General features: G+C 51.6%; 1 protein-coding gene across 1 annotated transcript; it reads left to right on the top strand.

Annotated features, from left to right (window-relative positions):
* Positions 1 to 620: 620 nt before the first annotated feature.
* KRT80 (keratin 80) lies at positions 621 to 14193 on the top strand (the record flags this gene model as incomplete). Its single annotated transcript, XM_084277160.1, has 9 exons — positions 621 to 947; positions 3888 to 4102; positions 8953 to 9013; positions 9963 to 10058; positions 12378 to 12542; positions 13037 to 13162; positions 13258 to 13478; positions 13845 to 13900; positions 13991 to 14193. The coding sequence occupies 9 exons, from the start codon at positions 621 to 623 to the stop codon at positions 14191 to 14193; spliced, it is 1470 nt and encodes a 489-aa protein (XP_084133286.1).
* Between the last annotated feature and the right edge of the window lie 281 nt (positions 14194 to 14474).

Here is a 14474-nt window from a genome sequence, read left to right as displayed (position 1 = left end):
TCAGACTCATTATGATTTTAAACACTCCCCCACAACAGCAACAACAAAAACCAGCAACAAAACCAAACAAAAGCAACAAAAATCCCCATCCCTTCCTGCAGATTTTGGCTGGAAGGCAGCCAGGGGCTGAACCCAGGCTCCCTGCGCCAAGTGCTCGTGCAGCAGCCGTGCCCAGAGCCGCCCTCCCCAGCCCAGCACCTCTCTTCACCATTTAAGGATGAGGAAAGCAGCCGCTCGGGGCCCGGCGAATTACCTGTGAGTGATTTGTTTTTGCTGTGAGTGCCTATGCCCTCACCACACAAACAAGCTCCTGAAGAAAGGAGGGTACAGAGAGAGAGGAGGGAGGGAAAGAAAAAATAAAAAGCCAACAGGTTGATCTGGATTACATCAACGGTTACACCCTCCTCCGTTTAATGAACATAGGAGAACAGGTGCTTGTAATTCATTAGCCAACCCACGAGCTGAGGAGACAGGAATTAAGCCGACCAAACTCCTCAGTGTGCCACTACTCTCCTTCCCTTTGAGGCAGCAGCAGCAAGAAAACTTTGTCCTTTTCTTCTTCCTCTTCTCCTTCCCCCTTTCCCTCCCTTCCCCTCGAGCTGCAGAGCAACAAGCCGAGCATGACTAACCCTTGCGAAGCCTTCACCAGTGGTTCCCTCTCCTCCTGGGAGGTGTCAGGGACGATGAGCAGAGGAAAAGCAACCAGCACATCCCCGGATTGCCTGGGCCGCTGCAGTCCCAGTGGGGTGGCCAGCAATGGCCACGACGCTCTCAGCCTCCACGGAGACAGCGGATACCGATGTTCCTCTTATCCCTCCTTCTCCATTGATGGGAGACTCCTGGCCCCTGTGCACCTTGATATTGATACCGACTTCCAAGCCATGAGACAGCAGGAGAAAGAAGACATCAAGTTGCTCAACAACCAGTTTGTGACCCTGATTGAGAAGGTAAGGTTGAGTTACTGAGGACCATGGTGCAGCACAGGGACAAGCATGGTGGAGGGGAAGCAAACACTAACCAATCTCTCAGGAGGCTTATCAAGGCCCTCAGCTAACCCTTGTCAGGCTCTGAATATTAGCCTAATTACCCAATTAGTTATTCCTTCAGTGCTATCTGTTTTAACAAGGGCTAGCATCACCTCTGGGAGAAGCTGGGCCGCATCTGTGGTCAGTGGCATCAGGCAGCCTGAGCATCTCCTCTGCTGTGCCAGTCAGCCGGGGTCCCTGGAAGGGCAGCTCTGCCCTCGGGGACCCTGCCCCAGCTGCAAAGGCAGGTCCAGGGTGGTGTGGTGCCGGGCAGAGCAGGCCTTGGCTCCCACAGTGGACAGACAGCCATGGGCACTGACGCTGATTAAGGCAGCAGCTCAAATTCTTCTCCAGCTGCCGAAGAGGGTTGGAAATTCACCTCCATAGCAACGTGGTGGGCAAGGGAGACCTCCCACCCACCTCCCCGCTCTGTAGTTTTTATTGCGGGGGGGGTGGGGGTGGGGGGGCTGGTGTTGTGCTCAGCCAAAAAAGTGTCGCTTTCATCTCTTTAAGATCCATGAGAAGGCAGAAGGTTTTCTCAAAGGAAAACAACTCATCCAGCCGAGGCAGGTTTCTGCAAAGCCCTGGTGCTCTGTAAACAGATGGTAATCTCCCAGGAGGATTGCTTCACTGCAGTCTACAATTCAGACACTCCATGCCAAGCTGCGATGGCTTTGGTTTTTTTTCTTCTTCTTGTTTTAACTCTACCTCTCTGAGGACATGAATTCATGCTGGGAAGGAGAAGGACAGGGGAACCATCCCCTATAGCACCTATCCAAAGTGAATAGTTGTGAAGCAGCCACAGCCCGGTCCAAGGGGGCTAAGCGTGGATGGAGGGGCACGGCAGCCTCCATGGCTCTGTGTGCCCAAGCACAGATCCTGGCAGTGTCAGTTTGGAGAAGCCTTGGTTTAGAAATCACCCAGGTGGGTTGTGCTTCAGGACTAGTCCTGTGACTACTCAAAGCGAGAGGACAGGGGCAGTGCGGATCTCAGCCCTGTGCAGAAACCAGACCTCAGCAGAAAGGATGGAGGTTGGGGATCTGGGACAGCCCATGCAGTGACAGTGGATTTGTGAGCCAGGCCACATGCACCAGCCTGTTCCATGCAAACAGGGATGGAAGAAGTGAGAGAGCCTCCAGGCTTCCTGATAAAACCCATCTGATGGCCTGCTGATAAGTGTGAGTTACGGGGCCTGATGGACAGAAGATACCAACACCCCACCTCAGCTGGGTGGCTCTGACTTGAGTGCTTGGAGCTCCTGTGTGTAGCTTTGAAGGCCGTAGCTTCAAGTGGAACAAGTGGGAAGCTTCAGCTATCTGCCTCCGGCCCTCATTCCAGAGAAAAGTAATGACACTTCCTTGTCAAAGAGAATTTGGTCTTTTTAATCAGGAATTCAGATGGTCTCAAGCCTGAGCGGCTAAATGCCTCGGATAATTGACCACACTAACTGTAGGAGCTCGCTGCTGATGGCTTTCCTGCAGGTTGTTCCAGATCTGCTAGTCTTTACTCTCCATCCAGATCTGTCCAGGTGAAGACAGGGAATAGCCAAGTGATGGAGCCCCTGGCTGAAGCTCGACCTTTAGCCTGAGCAGCACAGAGCAGAGGCCTCCAAGGACCAAGCTTTTGGTCCCTACTGCTGTGTCCAGGCATGATTCTCCAGGAAATGCAGCCAGACCTGGTTGACCCTTCTGCTGCCTAATTCATGTAAAGAGACTTTGCAAGGAAGAATTCCTGCTAAGATGGACACTTTGTGCCAGGGTGAAGAAGCCAGTCAGCAGACTGGGTTACTGATGGGGTACCTACAGCCAGTGTGTTCAGATACCAGCAAGAAAGGATTAGGTCTCTAACAGTGAGACCTGGAGGATCCCAAAACTGCATCCCTCCTGCTGAAAACTCTGAACATCTAAGTGATTTTGCTTTGCTTGGCTGCTCTCTTGTTCCTGGTTCTCTCCCAAAAAGATGCTGCCTTTAGTGTGCATGGTGTGGTGCTCAGCAGCTGGACGCTCGACCTCTGCAACGCGCTGAGGCTGCTTGAGGCCACAGAAAGGAAAAATCAAAGCTGAAGGCCAAGCAGAAGGCCAGGGCCTGACAGCATCTGCACCCCACTGCTCGCACCTCAGTAGGGCAGTGGCAGAGCAGAGGGCATTGTTGGAGGCAGCTCACACCTCACCAGCCAAAACGTGACTGAAGCACTTTGGTTTTGTTCACAGAGCAGCAAGAGAGAGAGGTAGCAATTAGATAATTAATTGAAGTTAGCCAAGAGCTTTGAAGATGAAAACTGTTAAACACTGAGGGTTACTGTTAAGACTGTGAATATTAGGAAAGAAGAGTGCCAGCTGCATCAGACGGTGGGTGGATGGAAACACAGTGCATCCCTTGCAAGCAGACAGGCACACACACACACAGACCTCATGTGGAGTCTGTAATTATTCTGCTTATTCTCCAGAGTTCCCATAGGCCTTGTCTGTGTTGCTTTGCAATACAAACCAGGACTCTGATTCACTACTTAAACTTCACCGTGGTGTAATCCTACAGATTTGAGGTGGTAAATCAGACTTCCCTGTGCATACATGGGTGATCTGTGGTGGATTTTCAGCCTTCACTTCAGGATGTTGGGAGGTGAAGGGGACCAGCCTCAACACTCCTTATCTTTCAGTGACTTAAGGGATGTTTGTTTTTATGCAAATGTGTTCTACCAAGAAATTAATAAGCAGGCAATGCACAAGAAAAAGTCCCCAAAACCCTCCCCTCCTCAATCCTGACCTTCAGGGGGTTTCTTGTTCTTACCCGGAGATCTCTGCTGATTCTCTGCTTTGCTTTTGGCTGTCGGTGTCACTAACACCTCTGGATCTTCTCCTGCAGGTCCAGTGCTTAGAGCAACAGAACAAGATCCTGACGACAAGGTGGAACTTCCTTAAGGATCAAGACAATTCCCACTCAGAATCTGACATCAAGGCCATCTACGATCAGTACATGAGCAAAATGAATCAAGAGATGAAGGAGCTCAACTATGAGCAGGAAAACCTGGAATCGGAGCTGACAAGGGTCCTGAGCACCATGGACAACTTTCGGAGCAAGTAGGTGTCCACCCAGTTGGGTGTTACATGTGGGGGTGTTCACAAGGTATCCATTCAGCTTCACACACAGAGTAGCCTGTTATGCCCAGGAACATGTCCCCAGGTTGATATGCATCCCAGCCTCTTCCCAATTAACTAGAGAGGAAAGAAAAGCTGTAAAAAGTGGAATACCACATGGTGCAGGGCATCTGTGAAACGCCTCAGGCCACACAACAGCTCTGGGGAACAGTTCTGTCAGGAGTGAGAGCTGCTAAACCAGAGAAATATTCCTTCTCCACACTATTATCACAAGCAAGAACTTTCTTCTCAACCCCTTTTACAGATCTAGGCTGCTTAGTGTTAACACCCCCTTCCTTTCCCCCTTCACCCCATGACATTTAATGCAAAGCTTTGCTTAGACCAAAAGCTTGGACTTTTACACAGAAAACCCCTGAATGGAAAATATTGAGGCAGCTCAAAGTTTAAGGGAGGACCAGCTGCCACGTGCTTACGGCTCCTTTTGCCAAGAGCTTTGAGATCCTCAGATAAGAGCATTTGAGATGTGCCATGGCTCATTCAAGAAGACAATGCTTTTCTTATTATCCTTTTCTTATTATCGGTGTCATTTGCATACCACAGATGAATCCACAATTACCTTCCCCTACAGTTACACCCATCTGCCTACACAAGATCTCTGGAGTCTTCCAAGCTGGTTTGTAGCAGAGACCCAGGTATGGGCACCGTCCAAACAGAACGGTGCTGCTGAGAGACTCCCTCTCTGCTGGCACTGACAGACATCACTGTAGTAGTGTCCCGAACCTGTTCCCAATGTACAAGGTGGAACAGAGTGAGGGGGGAGCAGGAATAGGAGCCAGGAATTTGTTTCTTGACTTATGCTGAAATCATTATGCTCAGCATACTCCAAGAAGTGACACACCACTAGCAAGGTGCTGAGAAATCCCTGAATTCCTCCTCAAATGTGTCTGTCTGGGCTTTACCTGCGTGTTGGCTTCACTATAATACTCAGGCTCCCTGATGCTTCCTGTGCTGTCAGGTAGCAGCCCTGAGCTTGGGGCCACTAGGGATTGTGCCATGTATCCCTGTGCTAAGATCTGGCCTGTCATGCATCTCTGGAGCACTTGGTCCTCCTTGCACTTCCCTGAGGAAGTATCTGCTCCGTGGTCCCGCAGTTATAAAAGATACTTCTTGAGTTATTCCCTGACAGGCAGGAAAACCCAGATAAGAAAATGGTTGGGCTGGTGAAGAAATGTCAGACCAGTCACCCATATCTGCTCTCACTGCTAGCACTCCTATTCGTACTCAGTAATTGCCTCATTAATTGCCTATGCCTGGCACTCTGTATTTTCCCAGCCTGATTTCTGAAGGATAAAGGTGCTCACACAAACAGGCTGGCTGTGAGCTCCCCCCTGCCTTTCCATCCTCTTGGACGGTTACTACCTAATGGGACTACAGGATAGACATGATGGGGATGCTACAGCCCTTGAAATTAAGAAAAGTGGCTGCCTAGAGAAGGGGGACCCACCCTGCTGCCCCGTCGAGGGGTGCACTATTAGACAGCAGAGAACCCACAGTGGGTACTAGCTTGTGCCTGGCCCAGCTGTGGGTCTTGGGAAGAGTTCCCGCTTTGTGGGACTAAGCAGTCATGGGAAAACAGCCTTCAGAAGTGACACTGCTCCTCAAAGCATTCCTCCTTCATTTGTGGAGCCTTCCACTTTCTCCCACTTGTGAGCTGCAAGGCACAAGCCCTGCCAGGGCTGACCAAAGCAGCCAACAGCCAAAACCCACCCTGTCATTGGGTGCTGGTGACGCTGGAACCAGCACAGGTGGATTTCTGTGACGGTGACAATCCCCTGTGCTGTTCCCAGCTGTTAGTGATTCATGGGGGAGAGAAGTGCTGCTCCTGCTGAGCCTTCTCCAGGCAGCAATCCAACCCCGTCCTAACCCACAGCCGCTCCGCTGAGTCCTGCGTGCTGCCTCAGCCTGCTTGTTTTTCTGGAGCCAATAGTCTGCCTAAACCAGGCAAGTTTTGCAGGCTTCCAGCTCACCTGGAGGTTTCTTTTCCCAAGGGAAACTTTTTTTGGGGGGAAGAAAAGCCAATAACTTCACTGGCCAATTCCAGTAGTGGAATTGGAGCGCTCGAGGTCACATGCCACGCACACAGTGACCACCAAGCAGGCTGCTGCCCAACACACCACTTCAGATGTGAAACCCGCCTGTCAGCACCCTGCTAAAAGGTCCTAATTCACCTGTCTTCCTGTCCAGGGATGCAGGCTGGAGGCTGGCACAGGATTTCAAACACAGGGGGCTTTAGGAAGATAAAAAAAAAATATAATCAAAGACCAAAGCATAGCAGGGATGACTGCCCAGAGGTGCACATCTGCACCAGAGTGTTTGCTTCTGCTCCCCACAGGTGTGATTTGCACACACAAAGACCCATTTGAATGAGTAGGCAGGGAATTTTTGCATGTGCTGACCTACTCTGGTGTGGCACTGGGGAGATACTGCAGGAAAATGAGGGATAAAGCCTTCAGAGGATCCGTTTCCATGACGCAGGGACAGTGTTGGTCAGATCTTGCCCCCTGAAGACCAGCCAGCCAACACCCCTCTACCTTCAGCCTCTGCAGCTGGCTTTCAGCTCCTTCCTGCCCCGTTTCTTTGCTCCGTAAGAGTAAGACTGACTTAATTCCATGCCACCAGGCTCGGATCCATCCCAGCACTATACCTAAACCCTACAGTAGTCTTGAAGGCACATCCAGGGTGGACCATAGCCTGCCTGAGATTTGGTTCACCTCTCATTTTGCTTTGTTGCCTATGGAAGGAGCCCAAGGCAACCAGACGCCTGTCTCAAGTGTGTCTTAAGTGCATGAATCGAGCTGGGATGGATTTACACCTTAATGCCTGACTGCTTGAGGATTATCTCTGAGGAGATAAATGCTGTAATGTGTTTGTGGAATGCTCCATCCCCATGTGAATCATCTCCCGGCTGCGGGGCCCCTCCGGAGCCATGCAGTGAGCACGTCTGGCTGGCTGGGCCTGCTCCCTTCCAGTCAGGAGCCTTGGCTGGCTGGGCCTGCTCCCTTTCAGTCAGGAGCCTTGTTTGTTCAACAGGCAGGATTATGTCAGCGCCCGGCAATGTGCGACGCTGCTTCGGCAGGCTGGGACAGCCTGGGATTGGGCTGAGATGCAATGAGGATGAAGGAAGAGTGGCAGGCTGTAATTAAGCTCAGCACACAGCTGCTGGCAGCATGGCTAACATTCCAGCTACAGAGCAAAGAAACCAGACAGGTAAATCTCGTTAGCCACAATCCCTGGCCTTATAAAGGCAGGTAAGGAGAGGGTGAGCTTAACACCATGGGGGTACTCAAAAGGAGCCTTAGAAGTGCCTAACTGGAGAGGCTGTGACTGTCAGACCCCTCCTTGTCTCACTGTCCACTCTGTCAAGGGAGCAACAGCTCCAGGGAGCTGGTTTTGGTATTTCAGGTCCTGAGCACGACTTACCCCCCCTCGCCCTGCCACACAATCCCCCGTGCTGCATTCCCAACACCACCTCCTAGGCATAGCTCTTCTTTCTCCTAAAGGTCTGTATAAGAGCAGGGAAGGCTCTTGAGGGAACCTGGAGTGATGCAGAACACCAGCAAACAACAGGGTATCACCATCGTTCCCCATTTTATCACCATCACTCTCTTAGGAGCTGCTATTTTACCTCAGTCCCCAAGGTCTCAGCCTTCCCCATATCAGTTTGACGATATCTATAGCAGCACTGCAAGGTTTAATTCACCACCTAATGTGTGTGTTAGGGTAAGAGCAGCCTGAGGTATCATGGAAAAGCAGGGAAGGTACGACCTCCCTGGGCACAACCTGCTCCAGTCTCAGCTCCCAGAGCGTGTCCAGCAGCACAGTGGGAGCTCCCAAACACCCATCACACTGTTCCTGTGTGGCAAACGAACCAAGCACGAGGCATAAAAGAGACCCTGTGGCTTCCTGGCCAGGTACCTGCTTCTAGCAACACCCAGGCCAGCCACATGCTCTCAAGAGCCAGCAAGGGCTGGGATATCCCCCAGGCTACCCTCTCATGTCTGCTGCTGGCCATCAAGAAATGCATTTGCCCCTGGACTAAGTCTTTGCTATCCTGGTCCTGCTTTATCAAGCCTCTTTTAAAATCCCTGTGGGGTTGGTTCCTCCCTGGATATTTAGCCCTTGGGACTCCTCCCTATCCTGCCTGGTTTTTGTTACCTTCTGCTCTGTGGGCATTTTCTCCACAAATTGCTTTGCCAGGTCCCACGGTCCTTCACAATTTGTGCTACGTTTAGGGTAAGTTATGGCACTGGTTCAGTATTCTCAGAATTTTCACAAGCCAAAGTCTTCTCCCATGAGAAGACTCTCAGACTCTGGAAATTAAATGCTGAGGACACCAGAAAGAAATAGAAAAGGAAGGCTGAGGGTGAAAATTTGGGAGGTTTTGGGTGAGCAACTGGGTTTCGCTCACCACACCCCACTGCTCCATGCCTACTCTCTTTCTGTGGCAAACGTGAGGTAACCTGAGGTTGCTTAGCCCTCAAATTAAATTAGAATTAAAGCTACCTCCTCTCTACTCTGGGGCTCTTCAGACTTGAAGTGCTCATGATGTTACTACAGAGCGGTTGGCATGCAGCAGCTTGTTATCCTCTCTCTTGTCCAAGATGCCCACACCTAGGAGGTATCTTTCCTTGGTGCACAGCAGCATGACAGGCAGGTGGGACACCACAGTAAAAGCTGAAAGCTTTGATACCAACACTGTTTGGGGGCAGCAACCATGAGCACCCCTGAGGCTTTCTCCACATGCAATTGCTTACTCTCTCCACTCTCCCCAGATATGAGGATGAAATTCGCCTCTGCAGTGGCATGGAATACACCTTCATGGAGCTCAAAAAGGTCAGTGACAAGAGCAGCTCTTCACCTGGGTGGGCTTTACACCAGCTCTGCATGGTCACAGAAGAGCCTGGAGAGGCAAGATGGTCCAGGCTCAGCTAAGACAGGCAGCCAGGGGCAAAGTCTGTACCGAGTCCTTGTACCACAGCTGCCTTGTGGGGTAGGGAGGCCTTGAGCAGGGCAGCAGAACAGGAACACAGTCACCATTTCAACCCAGAAGTGAGTCTGGGCCACTCGTGGTTAGAGAAAAGCCCCATGGCTGTTGGTGGAAGGGCCTTGGGGGGTCAGACCTCACCAGCACCCAACCCCACTGCGGTGACGGCCCTGGCCAGGCCTGGCCCAGCTGGGTCTGCAGCCCGGCGCCCTCAGAGGCAGCACCGCTCCTCCCTGGCTCGCTTCCTCTCAGAATGACATCAGACCTTGGCAGGGGCTGGATATTGATAAACGTGTTTGCTTTTGTTTCCTGCTGCAGGGCCACACCCTGCTCAAACATCCCGGCCCAGAAGTGGCTGCGTTTGAACATGGGCTGAAATGGGAGGCTTTGTGCACAAATCCCGGCTGCAGGGACGCAGGGTGTCATTAGGCAGAGGAAGCATTCTCCACAAACGATCATTAGGGCTAATTGCATGTTTTCCCTGACACGCTCATCAGCCAGCAAGGGCAGTTCTAGTGACTTCTGTGAATGGCATCAGAGTTTTCAATAACCTGTGCTTTTTGTGGTGAACAAAAGATGAGTGGGCATGGACCAGCCCCGGCCGTTTCCTCCTCCACCCTGCCTCCTCTCTGGCTGCCACCAAAGCAATCCCAAACTTACAGAGGAAAGAGCTCCACAAAGGAATCTCCCTACTTGTAGAGCAGTTTCAAAAGCACCTGCCAGGACACTTGCTGGGGGAGAGGGGGCAGTGGGAAAGACTTCTTGATGAGCTATTAATACACTTTCCTACTGCTGCAGGATTTAGATGTGAGCTTCTTGCACAGAACCGAGCTGCAGGTAAAACTCAACGGGCTCCAAGAGCTGATGGATTTGAAGAAAACCATCTATGAGCAGGTAAGAACGCCTTCAGTAGAGCGGCCCTGGCACACACACAAGCTGCTATGCAAAAAGAGAAAGGCATTTCTGTGATCACTTCCAGTACAGAGGGGGCTTTGTTCCGAATTTACACCAAAATCAGAGCTTGGCCGGGGCAGGTGCGTGGCAGACAACTATGAATGGCTTCAGGCAGGGGCTTACAAGCTAGTCCCCTCTCCTTAGCTAAAGTAGCTGCATTTTAAATCCCATCAGCATGTTCCTGCTGCAGGGAGGCTGCCCCAGCAGCTGGAAAGCCCCATCGAGCTCCCCGGCTTCGACATTGTGTCCCAGGGTTTTGAGCTTGGCCCCCAACCCCACTGACACCCAGTGCCCAGGCCAGGAGCGAGCTGAGCACTGCTCAGAGGAAGGGCTCAGCACAGAACAGGACGAGTCCCGGGGACCTGGGTGAGGTGCTGGATGCTCCTGAACACAACCCAACGTATTTCCACTTAAACAAGAGCTGTGGAGTGAGGGATGACTGCGCTGAGGGGGGAAGGACACGGAGTCTGCAGCCCTTCAGACAGACCCAGGGGCTGTAGCATGCCTGTATCTACTCACAGAGGCTGAAACGATTACAGCCACTTACTCAGAGCCTGTACAATGTTACCAAGCAGGCTCAGCAGTGTTTTGGGAATACTAATGATTTGTCAGGATTCTACCAATCCAAGCAATTAAAATGCTTGACAGAGGAATGTTAGTGTTCCTTGTGGGGAAACTGAGGCACAGAGAAACAGAAGGACCTGCAGAATATCAGAACTGCACTAGAACCCATACCCTGCCTGCAACTAACCACGAAGCCTTACTTGCTCTAGAATCACAAGATTCTTTCTGGTGTAAAGCAGCTCATGCTGGTAGCTGGAAAGCAGATCTTGCATGAGGATGACTTCCTTCAGGTCCCACACTGCTGTCCTGGCAGAAGGCTCCCTCCACCCCCCTCTCTGTCCTCTTCTCTCCTCAATAGCTTGTTTTCAGCTTAGTCTCTTCCTCGCCTGTACCCGTTGATGGGACTGACATCAACACACAGACAACATGTACCCAGTGGAAGGGCAAATGAGGAAAGCTCTGCTTGCCAGCTTTGCTCACAGCACGTTGGTATGAATCAGACCTCAGCCTCAATCCTCATTAATGAACCACCAGGTTCTTTTGTTGGTCTGCTCTGTCCCGTCCCCCCCCAGAAGATGGTCAAGTATTTCCAATAAACAGGCATTTTCTCACATAGCTCTTAACCTGCTCAAAGATTAACGAAAAGGCTCAGCTCAAGGATTCAACACCCCTGAGGAAGGAATACACTGAGTATCCTGCTCTTTGGAAGAGCAGTGAGGTATTTTCTGCTCCTCAGGAATCACCATGTCAGGGTGCTCTGTTTCCCCACTCAGGGGAAGGCAAACACGGGATACAAATGCTTCTCTAAAGAGATTAGAGCCCTCAGCACAAAAGGGAAGAACAAAAAGATCAAGATGAAAGGTAAGAGGTGGGGAGAAAGCACGTTGCTCTCTTGAAACAGCCTTGTAGATCAGAAGCAAGTGCAGAGATAGGGAAAGGAGCAACAGCCCTGCAGCAGTTGTGAGGCTGGGGGGGCTGCCAAGGGAATGTGTGTGCAGCATCAAGTCACGTCTTGCCTGGACACAAACCACCCAGGAGCGCAGTTTACAGGCAGGGATCAAGGGTCCTTTTTAGGTTCACTGAGGGGACTCTGCATTCATCACTGTTTGGCTCCTTCTCCTAAAGCCCTGACCCGGTCAGCAAACATCCCAGGCAGTGATCCCACAGCCTGTGTGTGCCTGTTCCTGCTCCCCCTGCGCTGGCTGGAGTTCCCCCAGCATAGGAGAGCAGCTCTGCAGAGCAGAACAGGTCTGCTGGTGATGGATGTGTTCAGAAAAAGGTCCTGCTCCCCCCTTCTTTTCCCAGACACCAGACTATCACAACAGAAGCATTTCTAGCACCCCCAGCCTGCAGAATGATTTGCGCTGCCCTATTGCTCTTGCCCAAGAGATGGATGCCCACCACCTGGATACTGAGAGAGACTGAAGCACGACCATCACTCCAGTTAGCCTGCTCTTGATGCAGTACAAACACACCATCATGTCTGGCTCTCAACAGATTGTATCCAACTGTTCCACACTGATACCTCAGCCTGAGTCTGGATTTTAAGGAGAAAATAATACCAGCTTCCAAACTGGAAGCCTAGGACGCTCTGCCTAGCTAAGCAGAGCAGATCTGCCAGGGTTCAGCTTGCTCCTGGCTTGTACCTTTGCTGACTGCTTTGTATTTCAGCCCTGTTATCTCTTTGCTGTTCAGGAAATCGAGGAGCTGCTGACAGAAATTAAGGACGTTTCTGTTGTCCTGGGGATTGACAGTGCATGCAAACTGGATCTGAGCAGGATTGTGGAAGAAGTGAGGGCCCAGTATGAAGCCCTGGCTCTTCGGAGCTGGGAAGAGGCTGAAGCACTTACCAGGAGAAAGGTATTTGTCTCCTTATCTGATTGGTACTGGGGAGAGGCAGGGAACAAGAGGGAGAGAGATCAGCCTAGAGAGTAGAGGAATCAGCAAGATGTGGAAGGACAGACTAGACCTGGGAATGGAGGGAGGGACAGGGTGCTAACCTGGATCAGCTCCTCCTCACTCAGGTGTGTAAATGAGGAGTTCCACTGCTCTAGGCTCTCCATCAGTGGAGAAGGGCAAGGTGGCAGCTTGACCACCTAAAATGCAAATGACCTTCCACTGGTACTCCTTCAAGCAGAGGAAGAGCAAAGGTGATGAACCAAGAGGCAGCGTGCTCTACACCTGACAGCTTCAGCCAGAAGGGGATTATGAGAATAAGCCCTAAATCCTTCCACACACCCACTGTTTTTTCCCCAGTTAGGTGTTTCTCCTCAAGGGCAATGGGAATCCTCACAGGTTCCTTTGCTACAGCAGAGGAGGTGCACAGGTAACCCACTCTTCCATCTCCCCTGCAGCTGAGTGAAGGCAGCACCCAGTCAGGCACCTATGGGGGTCACCTCCTCGACAGCCGACGGGAGATCGCAGACCTGAACATACAGATCCAGAAGCTGAGGTCCTGCATCGTGTCCCAGAAGAGCCAGGTCTGTCCTGGGGTGGGTGACAAAGCTCTGACTGACGAGTCTGAACCTACCACACACCTAACACCTCCACCACCCTTTTCCTTTTGCAATGCCAGTGCCTGTACTTGGAGGAACATATCAAAGAAGCAGGGGAGCATGGTGAGATGGCCCTCAAGGATGCTAAAGCCAAACTAGTCAAGCTAGAAGAAGCCCTGCAGAAGAGCAAGGAGGACATGGCTCACCTGGTAAAAGAGTATCAGGAGCTGATGAACATCAAGCTGGCACTGGATGTAGAGATCCTCACTTACAGAAAACTGATGGAAGGGGAGGAGAGCAGGTAAGCTGGGCTTCTGTGTGCCTGAAGAGGGGAAGGGATGCACCCAAACACCTAGGGAGAAAGCAGTCATCTCAGGCTTTGAGTCTGGTATTGCAGGTTTAATCAAAGAACAGATTCCAGCAGTCCCCAGTCAGTTGGGTCCTGTTTCTTGCACTCAGATTTTCCTCAGGCTCCCCAGACTGGAGGGTTCCAGCACTTCTCTAGATGATGCTTTGCCCAGATCCTCTTGATTGAGCCTTTGTGACTGAACTAGGCACTCGGCTCTACCCATGTAGCACAGCTCACATGGCCCAAAATCCATCCCTCCATCTTTCTGGCACAGCAGGGATTAATACACATCCTCACTCTCTGTCCTTGCATTCACAGCATGGAGCAGCCAATACCTACAATCATCAGCACCGTCCACTCCAGGCCAAAGCACCGTAAGTGGTTTTATTTGTACAGTTCAGTGAAGCAGAAGGTGCCCGGATCGGTTTTGATCTTCCCACTTTCACTTTTCCCGATCCCTGCAGTTTCTGCCAGCACCTTGAAGAACTCCAAGCTATTCGCAAGGGGAACAGGCAGCGCCAATGGGGAGATGAAACCAAATGGAAGCACCACAAAGGTGCTGCCCAATAGAAGCCAGAGTGACAACTGGGTGACACCCGGAGCAGATACCCCTGTCAGCGGTGCCCGACCAAAGCTCAGCTCCCTGCCCACCGAGCAATGCTCCTAGGAGAAAGGGAGCCCCACAGCATCAACACCAGATCTGCTGGCATCTGCAGCCAAACGAGGCCAAGGCACTTTCTCCTGAACTCAAGCTAACGTCTGAGGGCCAAAGGATAAGGATCCAGACCAGGGTCTCTCTGTTTGTCTTCACAACACCCCAGTGAACGCCTCTGTCACCCATTAGAAGCAGATTCCAAGCCAGGGTTTGAGAGGCTCTCCCACTCAGAACCCCACACCAACACCTTCCTCCAGAGCTCTGTCTCCCCAGGGGATCTGCATTCACAGCCT

The sequence above is a fragment of the Gallinula chloropus genome, assembly GCF_964237585.1.
Source record: "Gallinula chloropus genome assembly, chromosome: 31".
Lineage (NCBI taxonomy): Eukaryota > Metazoa > Chordata > Aves > Gruiformes > Rallidae > Gallinula > Gallinula chloropus.
Note: the sequence above shows the minus strand (reverse complement) of the source record. Positions and strands in the feature narration are given on the sequence as shown.